At 35.1% G+C, this 23906-nt stretch overlaps 1 protein-coding gene across 1 annotated transcript in view; it reads right to left on the bottom strand.

Annotated features, from left to right (window-relative positions):
- Positions 1-22222, bottom strand: part of KCNC4_3 (Potassium voltage-gated channel sub C member 4) — a 55040-nt gene extending 32818 nt beyond the window's left edge. Inside the window, exons 1-5 of the mRNA XM_035733741.2 lie at positions 22032-22222; positions 20767-21030; positions 19183-19298; positions 4624-4819; positions 1293-1360 (exon numbers count right to left, since the gene is read on the bottom strand). Of these exons, the coding sequence (XP_035587743.2) occupies positions 1293-1360; positions 4624-4819; positions 19183-19298; positions 20767-21030; positions 22032-22188 (801 nt within the window). The 5' untranslated portion in view covers positions 22189-22222. The remainder of the gene's footprint in view (positions 1-1292; positions 1361-4623; positions 4820-19182; positions 19299-20766; positions 21031-22031) is intronic.
- Between the last annotated feature and the right edge of the window lie 1684 nt (positions 22223-23906).

Raw genomic sequence — 23906 nt, 5'->3', positions numbered from 1 at the left:
TTTCATAATTTCGATTATAGTTTAGCCCTCAAATGCCCTGGTACGGTCGAGAGTAGGAAGAGTTAGTTCTCCCTCTCCAAATGCTCTCATATGGCCACGCGTATACAGCCACTGCCAGAGAGGGCCTACTTACTGTGTTCTTGTGGTGGGATGTTGTTTACGGATGAAAGGACGAAAAGATAATGTTCGGCGCTTTAACCGAGTTGGTGCATTTGGAGAGTCCATCTAGGGGAGTTGGAAAACCCTCATTCCAAACCAATGGTGAATATGTTCTATAGGATCCTGAGAGAACAAATGACATATGGACCTGTTTTTGGTCGCTGTCTACCATGAGACTGCATCACCTTACGTTGTTCCACTGCCTTGTGGATAAGACCTTTAGATCAAAGGCTGCATAATAAAACCATCTGCTTCGGTCTGAGCATCCTGGCAGTATCACAGCCCGCTCACAAATCAAGTGACTTGTGTGGCGTATATGTATTCGATGCCCCCTTTTATCAATATTTATGAGTTCAAATACATAAACTGTGAATATGTGATATTAATCAAATTTCTTTATAAAATAATATCTGTCATGTTTAATTATTAACCAAATAATCAATGATGAATAGTTTGAACTTGTAACATTCATATTGTATTTCACAACTAGATAAGATGAAAAATCTATCATATAGAGAAACAACCAATTGAATAGACAATAATATATGATAATTAAATGAATTCTGATTTCATAAGTAAATAAAACAAACCATTGTCAACGGAAGAAAACAGTAAAAAAATAGACGGTGGAACAATTTCGTGGATTGGTTGAAGTTAGACATTAACATTACAGGATGCCTATCCAGTGATCTAGTGGTTAGGCGTTCATGAGCGAGACCAAAAGGTCCTGGATTCGAATCTCACGAGGAGAGATCGTGGATGCGCACTACTAAGGTGTCGCATACTAGAACCAAATGGTTGTCCAGTGCTTCCAGGTTTTCCAAGATGGTCTAGCTTCAATTGACTCATAAATTCAACTATTAATTAGACATAAGGTTAATTTTAGAGCTGATGATGATGATGATGTGCTCGGATTTCTAATACAATACATCTACGAATGAAATATATAATTAAACTAACCAACTGTCTAAGCTTAATTAGATGGAACAAGTCACTGAATTTGTTAATTGAGTAGTTGAAAGTTAAGAAAAACTTAATACAACAAAACATTGATGATAATCATAATGAAATTAGAATATCATGTATATATATATATATATTACTGTTGAATAATACAAAAAAAAACAACTTACATTGAATCTTTCTTCCACACCAATATCTGTGTAGATTACACTGTCGGACATATGAATTTTCGGATATACTGTAAATATATGTATATAAAAGAGGAAAATAAACACATATACACACTATACAATAGGATGAATGAGCGAAATGGATATAAATAAGGCAGATTGTATAAGTTTGTATAGAATGAGTTTACAGAAAATAAATTCCATTTTATGCAAAATAAAAAGCATAACAACGAAATATGACGGTTCCAGTACTATCTATGAAATAAATTGGACTATCTGTGCTAATTATTATCATTATTTGAACACATAGATATTGGTACAAGGTGGCAACAAATAGATATGCACCACACAAATCTCATTTAATGTGTGTGAGGGCTGTGATACTGTCCGGGTGCCCAAACCGAAGCAGGTGGTTTTCTTAGGGGGCCACACCTGGAGCCTCCGACCTGAAGGTCTGATCCACAAGGTAGTGGAGCATCGTGAGGAGATGCAGTCCCATGGTAGCCGGTGACCAACGATTGATTCATACGCCATTTGTTCCTTCAGGATAATGGAGCCCATATGCACCATTGGTTTGGAATGAGGGTTTTTCAACTCCCCTAGGTGGACTCTCTGTGTCCACTAACCCGGTTATTATTATTATTATTATTAATGGCTTTATTCAATATTATCTTTTTGGTACAATATAGAATTCTCAGCACAGGGTATTTCAACAAGTTACTTACTGAACAACGAACAAAAAGGCAGTAGCAAACACAAAAAGGAATAAAAAAAGGTTTTTTTTAAAAAGAATAAAATAAAAAAAAACCAAAAAAAACCGTACAAACTTTTTAAAATTAAAGACATGTTAAGAATGTAAGTTATTGACTAGGTTAATTCTAACAACCTGTTCGTCACAGAGTATATTTGCTAGGTAAGGTATTATAGAACTTTTATACTTTTCCTTGCGTGCATGGATTTTAATGTAATTACGTCTCGTTCTACCAGAAGAAGATAAACAAGGAGAAAGATAAGAGTGAAGGGGATGGCTAGTGTCTGATAAAATGACACCTGCCAGGAGTTTGCATGATTTTAAATGTCTATCCACAACCATATCAATTATGACCTCGAAAGATCGGACATTGGCTTTTCGTCCTCTCGATTTCGTAAACAACACTCCCGACACGAGAAGGCAGTGAGTAGAACTAAACATTAGATTTAAGAGAATAGATGTTCCTTCCCTTAATGCATAAGCTGATACAAACTTCAGACGTTATCACTTCTATCGATCTACACAACACATATATGAATTCGATTGGAATTATAGATTGAGGATGTATGTATGGCACTCAAATTAATCTGTAATCAATAGGTATATCGGTATAGATCCTATTTACAAACTTAAACAAAAGTCAAGAAGAATTTAAAGAGAAATTAATAGGATGTTTTTGATGGAGTTTTGTTCTCTAAGCTACATGGTTTGGTCGTGGAGATTTCATTGTTCTTCTGAACGAAATCATCAGCACAAACTTCTAATCTGATGATCATTGAAGACAACTATTTGTAGATAATTTCATCAGAACAGATTAATTTAGTTAAATAGTTTACTTCATTGATACATATTGTCAAGAACTCCAGTAAAAGCTTTGTAATTAAACCAGGCTAACTCACAGAACCTAACTAACACGCAGAATTATCCACTTCAGTTACTTGTCTTGAACATCTTTTTACATTGTACAACTAGCAAAAGTCTAATTATCTAAAAGAAAACAAAAATGCGATTCAAGAAAAAGTGTGTTCTTACTACTAGAATTTATAAACTGTAGTTTACATTCTAGTCACATGAAGTCGAATGTCTTGGTTTTCATGGTATTATTTCTCATGCATTAAATGGAGAGCTATATGTTTTTTCTATTCATAGATAATTTAAAATACTTAATTGATTTGATTTTTCTTTAAGTATTTTATGTTTTTTGATCTAGATTGTGAACCCACCGAAGTCAAAAAGTCATTGAATATTCTGGAAAAACTAGAAAGCTGTTTTGTCTTCGTACGGGACTCCTGACCAGTGTTCATCCACGACCATGAAGCCAGGTATCGAGTACAGAAATCTAAGTCTCGTGGACGGTCTTTTAATCTTTAGACTTCTGAGACGAAGTTCAATGGTTTACAAGTCTAACTTCAGGTTTGTGATTAAAAGAATCTTCAACACTCTCTACAATCTTGTTACTGATAATTATTGTGTGCTCAATAGTGTCTAGCTTTGACAGAAAATTTCTCGAGTTCTAATGAGAAGCCTTAAGGAATGGAGTTAACCGTGTCAAGTATGAGGAAGGTATTTGCCAAAGATAATAGAAGATGGTCGAGGAATATTGTGTATATATGAATTCACCACATCGATAACCAGTTTGAACATGTTTAGTGACAAGTTTACTAACATATAGTTAGATGTAAGTCACACTTTCATCTTGTAAAATACTCATCAATTCAGAAGCATGCAAATGGGAATGAAGAAGGTAAATTTATAGAATATTCCTTTATTAACATGACAACAAGGTGAGTGACATAAAACTAAGCTGAGTCCTGATATCTACTGACTTGTTCAAGGGTCATTATATCTACATCATTATTAGTAAGAGTTTGAATTTATTCATCCTAGCCAGTTGAACTTAGAAGCTTAGTAGATAAGACACTAGTCTTCTGAACCAAAAAAAAACTAGGTTTGAGTCCCGATGTGAACATTTAGCTGATTAGACCAAGATACAACGAAACGTACATCCTAGTTTCCAGTGATTGCTACAAATGATCTAGTCGGAACAACTCGTGATCCGCATAGGATACACGAGTGTCAACAATGACTGATCAGAATTCAAAGCTGAATATCAACAAGCTCGTAAACTCATACCATAACTGATAATGATTAAAAAACTATGTTAGTGATAGTTTTGTTATGATACATTTATGAGGTTGTATAAAAGAGATGACTTGTGACCAGCAGTTGGATTCACGACCTATGTTTCATTCTATTTGGTACTCATCTGTAACCAGATGTAATTGTATCCCATGGTTGATGTTCAAATTTAATCAAAAATATCCACAACCTTCATCAATTAAACTGAAACGGATAAATTTGGGTAAGTACAAGAACAATTATATGCATATATCTTATTTACACAACACAGTTCTGTATACAAATGTCATAGTTGGGCTTACTGTACTATATTGCAGTATCTAACCATCTAAAATAGTCAACATAGTATAGAAAAAGTGATCTCTCAGGAGTTCTTTCAAATACTCTTTTTAATGATTAAGGATTATTTTGTCAATGAATATCATGTTCAAAACAACTTACAATTGACTTCAAGCATCAATTCTTCAATAACTGGCTTTTGATTAACTGCAGAATTTATGCCTGCTTCACAAACATATACATCACCATGTTGATCCGAACGAATGTTTGACAATTCCAATGGAAGATTAATTAATCGTGTATTGTTTTTACTAATGGATGATTTAAGTTGATGAGAGTGTTTCAAGATTGAACCATTCTAGATTTTGTTAACAAGGAAAAAAGAAAACAGGGAAGAAGAAAATTGTGATAAATTAGAAGAAATTAGTCAATCAGTAGTATGTATAGTAACATAAAACAAACATATCTTTATCCTAGGACTTTCACTTGACTAAACAAAACTTAAATATCCCTTTTGAATGAATGGGAAAACTATTTACATCAGTCATTATCAGGATAAGACTTGGGATGAACGGGGACTAGCATAAGTTATAAGACATAGCATCCATGTGGTAAAAATAGGGGGGGATTTTACAAGTCAATTTTAAAATTATACTTTACACTATGGTGTATGACTTATTTGTGGAATAGTCTACCATTCATTTTGATGTTGTCTGATAAGGTGAATTCATCATATCTAGGACTGGAGTGAAATGATTAATAAGTAAAAATAAACTGATGGTTAGATTTATGATAACATTCGTGGTGAGCTATCGGGGCTGAAAATTCTTATTCTAGGATCCATGTCAGTAATGTTATTTAAGAAATAATTTCAATAACATTGGTAAAACTATTCATCATTTGTTTTAAAAAGTTGTACGTTTGGTTGAGTACGTGATAAGTGTAAATTACTACAACTCCGCCTGAAACCCCTAAATGGCTACTGCCGGTCCCAAGCCCAGATAAAGAAAGAGGGTTTGGCATGGGAGTGGCTACCCCATACCGTAGAAACCTAACTAGCTAAAAAAAACGCTAACCAGAAAAAAATTAATCAAACCATATTTACTACGGAATATTCTATACCACCTACTGTCCTAGAGGTGTGTGAACAACACAGAAGGATACACCTTTTTAAGACTCTTAACAAGGAAACTAGATTAGTAGAGGTTTCAGTGACTTGAGAACGTGGTTGCACAGCTTAATGAATCACTATTTAACAAGAAGATTTTCGCAGAAGACACAAATCTGTGGGATAAAGCTATTTGTGCCAGTTTTATGGTAAACTTATTGTAACCCCTTCCTTCTTCTGTTGTAAGTAGACAGAAGCACTACAACTACTCCTGCTACATTCAAGTATAGTCAACGGTATAATTCTTCAGTTATTAGTATATATTATTCTGATAAGAAATGCTCTATGATCTGATGAAATTCACAGAATCAAAAGATCATGTAAATTAAATTCAAAAGTACTCTTGTTCCACACACACACACACATACACACAGAAAGAGAGAGAGAGAGAAAACACTTAATTAACCTAAATGAAAAAAAGGTTCACACATGAACTTAATGAATATAACAATTTCAACATTTGCTTATTCAACTCATGAACTATTCCATTTCATTACTTCTTCTTCTTCTTCTTCGTTTTCTTTACTACTTAAAACTTACTACTGAAATAAAGGTCATTGTCATATGATAATATAAAATTGAATTCAATGAATTAAAATAAATCAGTCAAAGTAAAAAGAATCAACATGTGACTACAATTTGAATGATAAGTACAATTGAATAATTTATTCTATCAGTGAATGTATTACCTTTATAAAAATAAAAGTAAATAAATATACAAAGATCACCAACAACAAAAAATGTAGAAGTGCATTGTGAAATTTCTTATAGAAACTCTATATCAAAAGGAAATCATCAAATTACATGATGAGGTAAGGTATTTATATGGAATCCTGAAGGGAAACGAAAGTGTAAGCAAACATGAATAACAACTGGAAACAATCGGAAAAGATTATCCATAACAGAGTTGAATGAAGAGTAACTGGTAGAAGGCCTATGCTCCTTCATAAAGGGTAACGGGCGTAATTAATATCTAAAGCTGTCTAAATGATGATACCCAACATAGACTGTGTACACCTTGATGAAGCAATTTGACATTATAGTCTTTTTTATCTAATAGAAGGTTATCTAAGCGTTTTACAGTAGAATGAATGAAAGTGCACTACGTCATTCCCATATATTTCTGTTAATAGAGAATATCTATGGTAGGAGGTGGATGGTGTAAGAACTAGTATAATCAGTCAGTTCGTCACTCAAGCATGACATAGAATATAGCATATGTACACACTAGTTCAAGTTGTCATACCCTAAATGACATAAACAGATGAAACTGTCATGGCAGAACTTAGAATAGTACAAGTAGTAATAGTATTAATGGGAACACAAAAGATTAGGTATCTAAGACACTATTGGAGACGAAAATATAATTTAGTGAAACAATCAAAAAAATTTATGGCAAATTCAGAAAAGCAGGATCTAAGAGAAGCTATAGCCTGAATGGGTCTAAACTATCACAAACGATTTTAAATCTTGTCATTCGAAGTCGCTAACTATTGGTTACGATAACTACGTTGACTCCAACCAGGTAATATGTACCTACTTACATTGCTTAGTTCAAAAGTCATTATCTTCATGAACTGATCTCATGTCTTGATGCAGCTTCCTCTAAATTTCTTTCAACCTATTCCTATACCAGCTATCATCAAGCATCCAAGTAGTCTGTGGATGGCGATACGTATTACATATCTCGCTAGTAAAATAAACAGAATGATTACATTCAAATTCATATTCAGTGGATTAACAAGAAAAACACTATGAATAATCAAATAATCGAATGTCTTGGAGATTATTTACCGAACGCGACTGAGTAGCTTATTTAAGAAGTATTTAAAAGCATCATCTTATCGACAGTGATTTACATAAAATGTAAACATGGTTAATTAACGCAGTTAATCAGCCTAGTGAGTAGAACACCGAATGCTTTATGGTTGAGTGATCTAGAGTATCTTATATTGTAGTAAAGAGATGAAGTAGATGTGAAAACATTTAATCTTCGAACGTTGCCTCAACAACTTCCAACCACCTTCTACGTATTTCATTGATTGGGTAATACAACAAAGTATAGCATAAAGCAGAATATTTATAAACATGTGCTTGGTTAGTCTGTCAATCAAAATCAGAGTAGAGCTAGTCATGAAATTTCGGTTAGTTCAAGTTGTCATAACACATTTACACAACGAGATAAGACTGACAAGAAGAATAGCAAAACATATAGAAACAATATAGTAGTAGTAATGATAATGAAAAAAGACTAGTTATTAAGAAGACGGTTAGAAGGGGAATGCGTGAAGATGAACATGAATAGATAGGCTCAGTGGTCCAGCAGGTTAGGCCTTCACGCGCGAGACTGAAGGTCCTGGGTTCGAATCCCGCTCGCGGGATCGTGGATATGCACTGCTGAGGAGTCCCACAATAGGACGAAACGGCCGTGCAGTGCTTCCAGTTTTTCAATAGTGGTCTAACATCAATCGGTTCATGATCTCAATCAAAATCACAAGTGCCCCAAACGCCCTGGTATGGCCGAGAGTGGGGAGAGTCCGCTCTCCTGCTATAAATGCTCTCACATGGCCACGCGTATATAGCTTCTGCCAGGGAAGTCCTACTCACTGCCTTCTCGTGGCGGGGGTGTTGTTTACGAAAATGAGAGGACGAAAAGCGAATGTTCGGCGCTTTAACCGGATTCCAAACCAATGGCGTATGAACCAATCGTTGGTCACCGGCTACCATGAGACTGCATCTCCTTACGATGCTCCACTGCATTGTGGATCAGACCTTCAGGCCGAAGACTCCGAGTGTGGCCTCCTAAGAAAACCACCTGTTTCGGTTTGGGCACCCGTGCAGTGTCATAGCTCTCACACATATCAAATGAGATTTGTGTGGCGCATATATATTTGGTACCTCATTGTACCAATGTTTATGTGTTAAAATAAATAAATAAACTAAAACCGGTTCTGAATCTTGTCACCAAACATCTACAACAATTGATCACAGTTATTACCTAACTTTCAGCTTTAAAGAATACATCAACTAACACGACACGGAAGAACGGTCAATAAATACTTCACAGTCTAACGCCACGTTTCGTTTTCGTCCCTCCTTAGTTTTCTTCCAGTACTCACCTACACCAGCAAGCACTTCCGGTCAAAGTAGGCAATGGTTGGGGATATATAATACATGTCACAGTTAATGAAGATTCATAATTTCATCCACCACTTTACTATATTTATCTGTTACCCTGCAGTATTGCTCATCCGGTTGTTTCCTGAAACACGAGGACTACTATGAAGATATCTATGATGAAACAGCTGTGATACCCACATATCCTCTGCTTTCATAGACTCCGCTTCATAGTCATAGAGTAATACAAGATGAATTACTGTACAGTTTACTCACCCTTTGAAGGAGATAGACCTCAAATGACATAGGTCAACTGAACCTGCTTATTACATGCTGACATTTTATCAGATCCCAACCAATCAACCAATCAGAACTTGTTATACCGTTGTTAATTATGATTACAAGAAATTCTGTGATATTCGGTTTTCATATAGACTTTTATCGGATCCTATCATCATAATGAGCTGAACTCAATAAAAGAAGGTAAGGAAATGAGTCATATACAAATTATCACCTAACTAATATGTAATCGCCTAAAGAGATAATAATAATAATCCATAGACCAAGTATACTAAAATCAACAGAATATTACAAGACATAGACCTATACAGTTGAAGTCTTTCATACAATGAAGCAATGACCCGTAAGTTGGTTAGTTTTTCCTAATTCTATACTTCAATATAGAAGATAGTGTATCAGGTCAGTTACAAAGATTACATTTAAATACAGATTTAATGCCTAACAAGAAATAATTCTATCAGAATAAATAAAATTAAATAAATAGGAATAATGTGATGCATCCTCAACCCACCCCTTCACATTATTAGTTTTTCTTCAAAAAAAAGGCGTTCTTTTCAGGTCATACTGAAGGCCTCTTGATGTATATGTATGAGCATGAAATGAAATAGGTCTAGTCTTATTCTGCTTCAATAATAGAACTAAGCACTAATTAATATGAATATAAAATGTCAAATAAAAATCAGTGATTTACATTACAGAAGAATAGCAGGTGGGTGGGTAGGTGGTTGTGTGCGAGGAAGTGATAGAGAGAGAGGGGGTAGTAATACGAAACTACGCACAAACATAAGCACAACTCTGATGTAACTGCCAATAAACAATGAAGAGAGACTAATGTTAATAATAATAATAATAATAATAATAATAATAATAATAATAATAATAATAATAATAATAATAATAGTTTCCCCCAGGCAATCTCATAACCACTTTGTCGTCTAAAGGGTAGAGTAAAGGAGAATCATATCAATGAGAATAAGGCGATAAAACCAGCTGAAAAAGAAAACAGTAATGAGTCATTAGAGTAATGACAAGAGAGTGAATCGTATAATTGGAGAAAAAAATCCAATTGCCATTATTATTCCCTATTTTTAAGGTGGTAACTGCTCATTAAAAAGAAAAAAACTAAACTCAGTAAGGTTTAGGAATGATGTATCTTTATTTTTGTTAAGAGGATAATAGTAGTAAGAGTAATTGTATGACCTGAAAATAGTAGGCTGTAAAAGAACTATATAGTTGATATAGAGGGAACAAAACTATTGAATCGATTTAGAAGTAAATTATACAGCATATCTACTAGCATGTGTATTTTAGGTTTTTTTAATATTGTTCATACGTGAGATCAGTCAAATGTCCTGGAACGACCGAAGATATGAAGGGTCACCTCTCTTTCAAAATGCTCTCATATGGCAACACATATACAGCCACTGTCAGGGAAATTATACTCACTACCTTCACGAGGTGGAGGTGTTGTTTACGAAATTGTCAGGATAAAAACGGTTATCCGGAACTTTAACAGGGTTGGTGGATATGAAGGATCCATCCAGGGTAGTTGCGAAACACTGATTACAAACCAATGGAACACATGAACTACCATGATTCTAAGGGAACAATTGGTGTATGAACCTACTGTCGGTCACCGACTACCATTGGACTGCATCTTCTAACGTTGCTCTAGTGCCTTGTGAATCAGACCCCTAGGTCAAAAGTTGGGGGTGTGGCCACCTGAGAATCCACCTGGTTCGGTTTGAGAATCCAGGTAATATTTCAGGCCTCAATCAACGTTGAAATGTTGAAAGAGTTCTTAAACAGTTCGGTATGTATATGACCAGTCTTTGTTGTCTACCCTAAGAAAATGGTTTGGTTACTGAATGTAGTTACAAAATTTCAGTTATAACTTTACCAACAGAAAATATTCTAGGATAGTCTTGAACATTAAGAATGTGAAAAGACAAACTTTTACCAATAAACATTATACTTACGACACTAGTTGTTGGTCACTTACAATTAACAGATTAGTGAATAACCAGTTAGCCATCTGAATAAGGATAAGGCTTGAGTTTCAGTGTGAACAACAACACTAGGATGTAGGTATATCTATCTCACAAGTGTCCTAAATTCCACTTCTAGTCACAATCGATGAAGTATTTTTCTGTATTAGTTAGAATTCACATACCATTTCATATATTCAAACATAGCAATTTCAATTAATATAGATTTATTACTAAACATATAGGGAACTTTATTGACAGAATTGAATAATTACAGCCAAATAGACAGAGGTTAGGCGTTCGTACATGAAACCGAAGGTTTTGGGTTCTATTCTCAGTGGTGGCATCGTAGTTGCACACTCTTGAAGGGACACATAGTAGAGTGAAACGGCTTTCTCTAATGATTTCAGGTTTTCAAAGATGGTTTATGATCAGTTTGAGAATTAAACTATGCAAATTCCATAATCTCCGCAAATCCATCCCCCCTCACAATAAATATCTAGAAATTGGTTGACACTTATTCTTGGTTGGTCACTGTTTATTAAAATGTAGGTAGAAGTGAAGTATTCGAATCTCTCCAAATATGGCTAAATAGTCTATTCCATAGATATGTGGATAAATTCGAATACTTCACCGGAAGTTAGTATTGATGTTATCAAGAAGATCAATGAAAGCTCGACAACTAAATCATCCAGTTCAGCGAACAAAACAATAATATCTAATCCTACTTTTAAGCTTGACAGTTATACTGGAATGTGAAATCACCACTCTTATTACAAATACATATGGATGATAAGCTTAACTTGAATAATATAAGTGAGTATCGTATTTATAAACAAATCAGACTATCAGAAATATTATATGTATCTCCATTTAGAAAAAAACAACAAATACTCAAGAATAATGGCCCCCAAATGCCGTGGTATGGCCGAGAGTGGGGAGAGTCCGATCTCCCTCTCCAAATGCTCTCACGGTCCGCGTGACTTGTATACACTCCCTGTCTTCCCTTAAACTAAGAGATTAAAATCGCTTCATATCTTTCTTTCTACGAACCAATTCTTTCTTCTTGTACTATATCTCTATATGCAATCTTTCTCTTACATATTACTACCTTTGACCTAACCACTGCTATGAATCCGGTGTTCATCTTGTTGTGCTGATGCGGTATGGCAACCTGGACCGATGCACATATGTGCCTGGTCCTACGTTGTAGCTGACTGACTGAAATGCTCTTACATGGCCACGCGTATATAGCCTCTACTAGGGAAGTCCTACTCATTGCCTTCTCGTGGCATTACTCTTGTTTACGAACGTGAGAGGACGAAAAGCGAATGTCCGGCAGGGGCTTGAACCGGGTTGATGGACACGGAGAGTCCATCTAGGAGAGTTGGAAAACACTCATTCCAAACCGGACAGTATTACAGCCCTCACACATATCAAATGAGATTTGTGTGGTGCATATGTATTTGGTGCCTCCTTGTACCAATATATATGTGTTCAAATAAATAAAATAAATAAATGTGTTTCGGCCTATTTAGGACTCGTCAACTGGACACCCCCGCACTCCAGTGTTGATAATTATACTGTAACTCAAACTGGGTAGCTGTGTTTTAAACATCCAACGCGTTATCGATTGAACTATTAAGTCCACATAGACACTGACTTGTGTTAAAGGGTAGATTGCTAATTCATATCTAAGGGGTTGTTTGAATCTCCTCAGTGACTATCTAGACGAAACAATTACCCACTGATAATCCAGCTGAAATAAATCCTTAACGAATATCAACAAAAATAAAATAAAGTAATCGATACTAAATCCTTCTATATACACTCATAAATGCAATTGGGAAACGCCAAATATCCTAATAATAACAGTGAAAGAGAATTTCAGGCCTAAACAAACACCAACAATATGCATATACCATAATGAAAGGAGAAAATTAACTACATGGTCAAAAAGTGTATATCAATAAATAGTAAATGTATTTTTTTGTTAAGGGTCCCGATAAGAATCACAATTTATATTGATAAGCACCCATCCATTTAGTTCATTCTATTGAGAATGGATTTTACCGACTAGACAAATGTACATATTAGTGTAGTTAATAGCCGATAGACACATAACAAAACAGTTGTTTACAATATGTAGTCAACTTTTATCCTCTTTCTCTCTCTCTTTATGTGTGTGTGTGTGTGAACTAGACGATATGATTTAATGCTAGATAAAGTTGAACAACTTGTACAAGAGCGTATATCTGTGTCTTTCGATATTTACTATTATAAAGTATCGAAATAAAAAAGAAAACATATTTCACAAACAAACAATCAACGGGGGACAATATATTCATGTAATGTGATTTACGTACAATTGAAAACAACGTAAAAGAAAAGGAAGGAGCCTAAGATGATAAAACAATATAGTTTTTAGTATAGGGTTGTGGAGATTGTTGAGTTTAAATTGATATCCCATACACGGGATCGTGAATACGCGCTGCTGAGGAATCCCATACTAAGACAAAGCAGTCGTTCACTGCTTCTAGGTTTTCAATGATTGTCTAACATTGATTCATTCATGATATCAATTTAAACTCAAGATATTTTTATCAGCAGACATGATCGTGGAAATTATTGTATGTTACTGATATTACAAACAAATGTAACTTGGAAATCTATTGGAAACTAAGAAACACAAGACAAATTTTCTGTCTTAGTATAAAACTACTCAATAAGAAGCAATTCAGCATTTTTACTGAGAAGCTGTGGAGCTCAACTATGTTGACTATGAAGTAGTTATCCACCGAAGACAATGAAGTGATAGTCTCGTAATATCGTAAATAGATTGAAGTTAAACAATTAGCGATTGGATTATGGGTCAGTGGTTTAGAAAGCCCTGATTCATTATGGTAGGGTCGTGGGTATACGCTATAGAAGTGTCTCATATCAGGATGATGTAGCTATCCAGTGCTCCCTGGTTTTCAGTTGATGTTCAAGTTAAACCTATTCGTAATATCAGTAACAATATACTTTTATCTTTACATGACTAAAAACCGTTCTTAATGTATATTTTTAACGATGGTGATTACCAGTCACATTAAAGGGTAGTGAAAAAGTACTTACCAAATGTATATATAGAAGTCAATTTACTTAAGAAATATGATGTTTAACACGTTTTTGAGTATTTGATATCACTGTATTGATCTATGTATGACTTGTGATCGATCCGTTTAATTATTTACGAGTGATCCAAACTATAAGGAAGTTTTTACATTTGATCTGCTGTCTGTTATTATTTAAACACACAAACATTGGTATAAGGCAGCACCAAATACATATGCGCCACACAATAACAATGAGGCCAGTAGTAGTTATCATTGATTTCTGTGAGGCCTGAAATATTACCTGGATTCTCAAACCGAACCAGGTGGATTCTCAGGTGGCCACACCCCCAACTTTTGACCTAGGGGTCTGGTTCACAAGGCACTAGAGCAACGTTAGAAGATGTAGTCCAATGGTAGTCGGTGACCGACAGTAGGTTCATACGCCATTTGTTTCCTTAGAATCATCGTACTTCATGTGTTCCATTGGTTTGTAATCAGTGTTTTGCAACTATCCTGGATTGATCCTTCATATCCACCAACCCTGTTAAAGTTCCGGATAACCGTTTTTATCCTGACAATTTCGTAAACAACACCTCCGCCTCGAGAAGACAGTGAGTAGGACTGTCTATTAAATAATGAATACTAGTATAGGGGTTGTGGAGATTATTAAGTTTTTGATTGAGATCATGGACCGATTGATGTTAGACCATCACAATTGAAAACCTGGAAGCACTGGACGGCCGTTTCGTCCTATTGTGGGACTCCTCAGCAGTGCGCATCCACGATCCCGCGAGCGGGGTTCGAACCCAGGGCCTTCGGTCTTGTAGATTCCTTAGAATCATTAAAAATTATCTTATTGTATATTCGATAAATTTTCTAATAGTTCAAAATTTTCATTTTGAATTTCTATGTTTTGAATCTTTCAATGTATTACTCCTAAAATTATTTAGCAATAGATGATACTATTTATCATGGTTAGAGATAAGAAAAAATTGAGGACTTCCCACTTGGTGAATCCACTTAAGAGATCATTAGTCAATTGAAGTTAGGTCACTATGGAAAACCTGGAAGCACTGGACAACCGTTTCGTTCTACTGTGGGACTCCTCAGCAGTGAGCATCCAGGACATCTCCTCGTGGAATTCGAACCCAGGATGTACCAGTCTCGCGCGCGAGCGCCTAACCTCTAGGCCATTGAGCTGGCCGGCATCCAATGGTGTTAATTGTTAAACTTCAACCAATCCATGAAATTGAGCGACACATCCACCATTGTTGTGAGATAGTAAATCACTGAAAACAATGGTGGATGTGTCGCTTGCGCGCGAGCGAACCTCGAAAGGCACGATCATGGGTGCACACTGGTGAGGAGTCCTACAGTAGGACGAAGTGGCCATCTAGTACTTCCAGGTTTACCATGGTAATCTAGCTTCAATTGACTCATGATCTCAACTATTAAAATTATTATAATATCTACAAAACCCCTTATGAAAATAATCAAATGATTGATAACCTTACTTAATTTTTAACAGTTCTTTGAGTTGAACAATGATACAGATAGGGAAGAAAGATAAAATGATAACAAATTGCCAAGTTGTATGATATCTATGCATAATATACATACACATAAATATTCAAAGACTCATGTCTGATATTGTAAACAATATATATATATAGAAGGCAATACATACATACATACATACATACGCACAGAAGGGAAACTTTGTTAATCCATATAACCATTTTTTTAATTTACTGGTAGACCAGGCAAAAAACAGCACAACAGAGTTATTCTATATTCTTCTTTCCCCTCATAAACTTATCTTTTTTATTCATAGATTTAAGGGAACCAGTAAGTAAAAGGGGGGTAGGGTAGGGTAGAGAAAAGGTGATGAATTAACATGTGAACATAGTATAGGAAACTTTTAAACCTATATGAATAGGAAATGTATGTATATTATTTATTTATGACAAACTGTATGAAATGGTTGAGAGTAAACTCTCAAAGTGTTTAGATTCATTCATCTCGATTGATTGATTGATTGATTACATAATCATATACCAATAGGGAGTGTTAAGGATATTTCTATGTCTAGTATAATTCAAGGTCAGAAATGGAATTCAAGACGTGTAATTCAACTTATTAGGGATTTATCAACTGGACATGCCTACATTCTAGTGTTGATATTTATTTAGTGGAGAATGGAACACTCGAAACGTTATTGACTGGTTTATTGAGTCCAGATAATCTTTAACCGATGCAATTTCGTGAAATGTTGAATGTTTTTAAATAAGCATAATAATTCTTAGAGGACAGATACTCCGTGACTCTGTTCATAGAAAACTGTTTTCTTATTACGAAAACAAAAACTGGTTTTCCAACTTAGTTGGGTGGATAGTATAAATACACTGGTTATAGATAATTATTACTATTAAATTCACTTGGTATTGTTTGCTTAAATCCACCCACTGGTGTTTAGGACTGTAATTGATCAGTCTCTTATTGACATATGTGCATACTGTGCGTATTGCATTAATTTACAAGCATCTTTGCTTATAATACCAATAGGAATCACCAATGGAAAGATTCAAACAAACAATACCAAATGAATTTAAACTTCACCCCATTGCACAAGCAAGTAGCTATCAGGACTGAGTTCGAGTCCCGAAGTGACTATCAACTCTGAGTTGTAGGTACATCCAACTGAAGAGTCCCAAATAGGACGAAACGCGCGTCCTGGATTCCACTGCGAAATTATTACTATTGATTCTAGGTTGTAACCATCTGACAAGAATCTATGAAATAAAAATAGATTCACCACAATCTACCACATTCGTTGTTCTAACTTTTTTCCAAATGATGAATTCTAGTTAACTGAGAGTAGATTTATTTTTGATATAAACACATTAAAATAAGTTTCATTCATTTCTCTTCCTTTGTCTGTATTATAGGCAATAAACATGAAAATGATGATGTTACATTAGTTATTTATGAAGATAAAATACTTAACTAACTTTGTTTTTGTCTGATGTGAATTTATAAACATTTTTTTGGTTACTTTCATGATAGAAATCAGGGTTTTACATAAAATAGATTATCAGAAGGGGTTTTGTGGAGTGTTTAGAAATTTCACTGATTGAAATCATGAGTCAACTGAAGCTAGACTACCGTGGAAAACCTGGAAGCACTAGACGGCCGTTTCGTCCTAGTTGGTTAAACGCCTGGCGCGATACTGATAGGTCCTGGGTTCGAATCTCGCGGGGTGCGGGATCGTGGATGCGCACTGCTGGGGAGTCCCATACTAGGCCAAAAGGGCCGTCCGGTGCTTCCAGGTTTTCCATGATTGTCTAGCTTCAATTGACTCATGATTTCAATCAATAAAATAGATTGATAAAATCAGATATTTATACATGGGCTGAGTAGTACGACTTTGTATTATTAATCTTAATCCATAGGGGAAATTTTACATACAAGTGTAATGAAGATGGATTAATATTAGTATTATTTTTCAACTTCACCAATATTTCCTATGGTGTTATCAACTTAAAGTATGAATTCAACAAATCTCACCTACATTTTCATTAAGAAAACTGGCTGTAGCTATTTCCAGTTACGGATATGTAAGACTGTGCGCTTCCTAAAATATGATCCAATTGAGGCCGGGTGTGGTCCTCTAAGAAAATCATCTGCTTCGGTTTGGGCACACGGGCAGTATCACAACCTTCACACAAATTAAATGAGATTTGTGTGGCGTATATGTATCTGATGCCCCCTTGTACCACTATTTATGTATTTAAATAAATCCATTTAAGGCGTTTAAGTCATATGATGTGTCTTTTGTTCAATTACTTACTCAAAGTTATTATGTTAATTGATACAGAAGAATCTGTAATCTCATCTGAAAGAGAATATTTTGATAAAAAAAGATGGATTCATGACTAACAGTTTCGTCATGTTTGGCACTCGTCAGGTATAACGAGGCAATTCTCACACGATGCATATATGCCGACAAAAGATTGACTCAGCTCCACTCCAAGTTATCAATAACGGGATAATTCGAATTATTTGCAATAATAATATAAATATTAAACCCATTAAACAATTGAGTAGGTGTCTGGATTCATTCAGTCAACCAGACACAACGTGGCACCTATACTTAGTTACATAGGTTCGAGTTGTCATACACCATTAACACATGGAGATAAAGTTGTTAGGCCGAATCCTAGAACAGTAGAGGTAGTAGCAGTATCGATGGTGATAACAAAGTTTAGGCATCGAAGATACGATTCAGGAAGAAAATATGAGTTGGCAAAATAATAACAGAAAAAATATTATGAGGAATTTAGGATCTCATAATTTGCCATCTTCACCCAGTACTCTGTTCTGAACACAGACACTATTTACTCCGTGGTCCCAAAATACACGAGTAACGCTTCGAAAACATCTATGCTTAAGTACCAGTAACCTACACATATTCTCTACCCTTAATGTCCATGTTTCACATCCATAAAGTAGAATGGAGCAAACTACTTAGCATTAAACTCGTTCTTTGTTTAGAAGACGGATATCTCGCCTACGCTCTCAGTGACGTAATCAGTAATTTAGTCAACAAAGCGACGGATATGTGCATCAAGAAGTACTAGGTTTGAGTCCTTCAGTGAACATCAACAATGAGATGGAAGGACATCGACATAACAAGTTTCGAATACGACAAAACCCAAGTATGGTTTCCCACTGCTAGCCATAAATTTATCTTTTTTGTAAAAACTATAAATCACTGTATTAAGGTAATCCACAAAGGGGAAGCATATATCAATAAGGATCGATCAAGATAATCAACGACGGAATAATTCAAATCTTTTTAATAATAATGTGTTTTAACCGGACTTGTCAACACAGGCTGCTTATAATATGTTGAAAGTTAGCTAGAGGAAATTCAGATATATTAAAAAATATACTGTCATCAGTATGTTTTTGCCAAAATCGATGATAAAAACATTATAATCAGAAATGGGATATACTTTAATGTTTCTCAAATCACTGTATAACTAACCTTCAAGCGCCAGACGACATATAAGTCAGGAAATCCAGTAGCACTGCATTCAATTACTTGATTTGATCCTTCTCTAAATTTAAGACTTTTTGGAAATTTAACGATTTTGGCTTGCTCTGAAATAAAATGAAAAATAGAAATTACTTTGGGACTACGCAAGGCGGAATCAATTGAGAATTAACCTTCCAAACAATAAAACTTAACTGCTGCCTTTGTAAACATAGTTAGAGAACAACCGGAGGGCGTATTTGTCAACAGGTAAGGTGAGAATCCCCTTAAATTTTCCCTTATTATTAAACCTCTTATAAGTTCGTCTTAGGAATTTCTGTTAAGTAAATATTTTTAAGGATTGAAGTGACTGTAAACGTAATTTCCAGATGGTCGTATTACATTGTATTATTTATCATGTTTTAAGGTTTTTGATGATAGTTTTGTAGTGTAAACATGAGAATACTACAAAGACATTGCACACTTATATTTTAGCAAACAAACACACATCAATTTGTGGAAATTTGGACAAATATACACAGGCTAAGGCCAGCTAATTTTTCAACGGTACAAGAGCTGGTCATCAAATGAATGTCTATTCCACAGTAAATAAAAAAAGATCTTGAGTTAGCTATGGGGTTAAGAGAAAAACGGTGACAGTTTTGACTGTTCGACCGAGTTTTCAAAGGAAAATCTCTGCTTCAAAGGATAAAAATATGTATTGCTTACTGGTGACAAAACACATGTAAATTAGGTTCAAAGCGTTCTTTCGATTAATATTATGTGTACCATATCAGAAATTAAAGAATCATGAGGAGCTGAATAGCATTGGATGATGCATAATTTTATCGAGGACTATGTGGTCAATGTTGATGGGTGTTATTCGGAGGTTTCCACAGTTAACTTTCATCATCTCTGTAAAATGAATAATTCCATACACTATATAAGGCCTCAGTAAAGTTATGAGAGATTTTCTCAATCTGGTCTTTCTTTACCAATCACACAACTCCGGATTGTGACTACGTATTGCCGTATTTGGAAGCAAAAAGATCTCAAACAAAATATAAAGATCACTGGAAATTCTTGATACAGACCTACTATGGTATTGGTTAAGCCAACTAATCCTCAAGCTATCTGTTTAAATTCAAAGGACAAAAACGTTTTGTTTATCAAAACGAAATCAGTCGTGGTACAATCCATAAAGTGCACGAAGTCTTAAACATTTAAAAATTCATCAAGTATAATGAGTAATTCACTTTGATATTATTTAGATAGCCGATATATTGGAAAACTTCGTGCACTTAACGAATCATGATGCGTAAGATGCAAATTTCACTCAGAGAGTTTGACTGATCATTAAGACCCTCAATTTGCACACATGTTCTTACAAAGTAATTGAACACAAAACATACGGGAAGCGACTGTTAAACAAGTTTGTGAGGCGAAAATTCCCATTTTTGATTGACAAGTCTGATAAGTTTTATGAAACGTGTTATAACAAAGTCATTATATAGTACATGTATCATATTTTAATAATGTCCATAACCTTTGATAAATAAATCACTCATATGCTATTTCACTCTTTTATTAACTTACCGTAAAACTTTAAAGTAATGGACTTTTTTTCCAAGGTTTCTCCCAGACCATAATCTGCAGATTTTTCACAAATAATTTGGGGAGGATTTTCTATTTCGTCAGGATTATTATTGATTTTTGTCAGGCAGATATCATTTTTGACTGCTTCGTTTATGTTCCAGGCTTTGGCTGACGGAGAAATATATCTTTTGATATCTTCGCCAGGTCTTTTAACTGAGGAAGAAATTCGTTGGTCATTCACTCTCAACTGCAGTGCTTCTGATTCTGAAAAGCGTGGAGAAATGTATCAAAAGTTTGATACCTATCTGAAATATAACTGTGATCAATCTTGAGATAATCTATCAAGGGTATGCAACTACCGATTTGTAGATTATTATGAGCCTTGGTTATTTTTTTGAATGAATAAACAAGCAACATAAATCAGTTAAGTGAATCTCGTTTTTTGGGTGTTTAGAAACTTGCAAATAGCAGCTGTTAGGTCTCAATCTCCCTATTTTGGGGAAGTTTTGATGTTTTCTCCAAAGTCCAACGATCTTCTAAAGATCTAGGGAAATTGTGAGGTTTTATGCCATTTTCTCAAAGTTTTCTATCGCAGCTTCTTCAAAATTGCGAGATTGTGGTGAGAAACCGTACAGAATTGAAAAATACACTACTTAGGTTATGAAATAATTTTGGCAAGATATGCATAAAAATCTATCACGAAACAAATATTCGCCAGAAAGTGTTTATTTTACTACACAGTTTGTTGATTTATTCACTTTCCATACTCACAAATATTTCAAGTAATATTATTCATTAGTGAATCCCATTTCTCGAATCGAACTCCGAACGTTAAGATCTTATCAGTATCGGTGATATTGTTTTCATTTTTTCACTATCTATTTCGCTAACTGTATCTAGTTGTGCTTTGTTGGAAAGTATAAGTTAATGCATACATCATAAGAGATGAGATGATTATAATTGCATAAGATTTAAACCCAACATCTGGAAAGCACCGGGATGAAGTAATTATTTAGACCTTTGAGTCTGGTTTATCGGAGGTTGACTTTTCATACAACATCAGTGAGCCAATTTGTAGAGGTTATGTGTAGGATCATAGACAACCTAACATACCAAAAAAATATATTTAGTTAAGCTAATATCAAGAACCAAGATCATCACTTTCTTAACAATGCTAACATATTTCACTTGATGAATTTAAAATCTGCCTATACAGATAATGGTATAGTAAATCAAATGCTCGTTCTAAAATGTAGCAAAAATACCTTTGAATGTTAAGTTGCAGCAGAACGTAGTGTTTGAAGATATTTCAGCCCATATAATTTGGTCTGCAGATTTGTAAGGAGAATTATCTGGTAGACTTGATGCGTTGACGATGCAAAATAAATGCAAAGACAAATATAGAATCCAGAGAGCGACCATCGTATGACCCTGGTTAAAATGCTACAAATGTCCAGCGTAAATTGTTAAATATTTTAGTGAACTTAAACAATAGTTTCGCGTAGCTTTTCATAAATCAAAACAGCTGTTCTATGATCAAAGCAAATTTAAAGTCTTTTAATTATAGATTTTGTTTAACTTTGCAACAGGTTTTATGACCGAAAATACGACACACGCAACCACTATTGGTGTGTATGAGCCAACGAGATGAGTTGAAGTTGATACTCGAGTGAAGTTGCCAATATAGCGGTAAGTAAATCCCTGAAGTAGATAGTTTTCTTAGTTTACAGCATTGGTTCCGACTTTATCAGTCCTACTGGTTGCACTCTAGTTGAAAGCGTTCGGTCATGTATCCGGCATCTAACAGTGTTAATGTCAAAATTCAATCGATCCAGTGGGGTACAACTGTGTCTGTTGTGAGGGAGTTATTGACATCCGGACAATATCATGGATTGGTTCAAGTCAAATATTTTGACCGTTGGATATCGGTTCAGCGGTCTAGTGGTTCAGAGTTGGCACGTGGGACCAAAGTTCCTTAGTTCGAGACCCTTTGGCGTGTGATCATGGATGTACACTTCTGAGGAGTCACACACTGAGACGAAACCGCCGTCCAGTGCTTTCAGGTTTTCTATGATGGTCTAGCTTTATTTGACTCGTGAATTCAACTATTAAAGTCTCGACAAAACCACTTTCTGATTATTAGTTATATGATGAATTTAAGGAAGGTTCCAAGGTCGACTTTTGAGACTAGAAATACTGTGACTGCACTCCAATACTTTCCTTACTTGAAAGAAAAGCTTGTTGTCTCTATGGAAGTGAGTGGATGAAAATTGCACATTTTGTTGACATTTCTATTTTTGAAATGAGGTTCCAAGGAAGAAAACAAGTCTATGCTCAGTTTCGTGTTTAATGAACATATACTCTTAGCGTGGAGTTCATGTAAGTGATAACTAAACTTCTCCTGGACTCTTAAAACATATGCTTGAAGGACTTATGGTTTCCTTCCCACATTTCTTGCACACTTACATATCTTGCTTTACATTTCGAGTTTGAGACTGGTCATGTCTCTTGAGTAATGGGCAGTTAGTTGATTAGTTAATTGATTGATGGTAGGAGCGAGATAATCTCTCGAGAGCAGGCTACACAGAAACCATTTGAAATTTCAATTTTTAATAAAAGCAAGACTGGGTTTTATTTGGACATCTATAACTTTCTCTGGGATCTAACTGTCAATCTAAAGGCTTCACTGGAATTAGTTTGCCATTAGACTAGTTGGTTGATGTCTGATGATTCACGTGTATAAAATCCCGGATCGGATCGAAAACTGAATTAGGGTTGGATACTAACGGGGAAGGCCAACCAAAAAAGCAGTAATATCTGTCGTGTGCCCTCCAGTTTTTCAGAGCAGTCCAAATGAGATCAACGTGATAGGTACTACCCCAGAATATATGTATTTAATTCCAGGTTATCTAAGTTGTAACAAAGCATGGCAGCCATAGTTGATCAATGTACTCTGGCCCTAGTCATCTGTGTTATGTGTCACGGTAGCATTTCATAAATTGATCACCCTTCCTCTTTCATCATAAGTCCCAGTTTCGGCTCATGCCATGATGAAATAACATTCTTCAAACACTTCTGGTCCTGGTAGTCAAACACACATTGCCAGATGTCGGCAATAATGTCATGGTGTTAACGCTAGT

Source organism: Schistosoma haematobium, chromosome 7 (assembly GCF_000699445.3).
Source record: "Schistosoma haematobium chromosome 7, whole genome shotgun sequence".
NCBI classification, from domain to species: Eukaryota; Metazoa; Platyhelminthes; class Trematoda; order Strigeidida; family Schistosomatidae; genus Schistosoma; species Schistosoma haematobium.
This window is presented reverse-complemented; position numbering and strand designations above follow the sequence as displayed.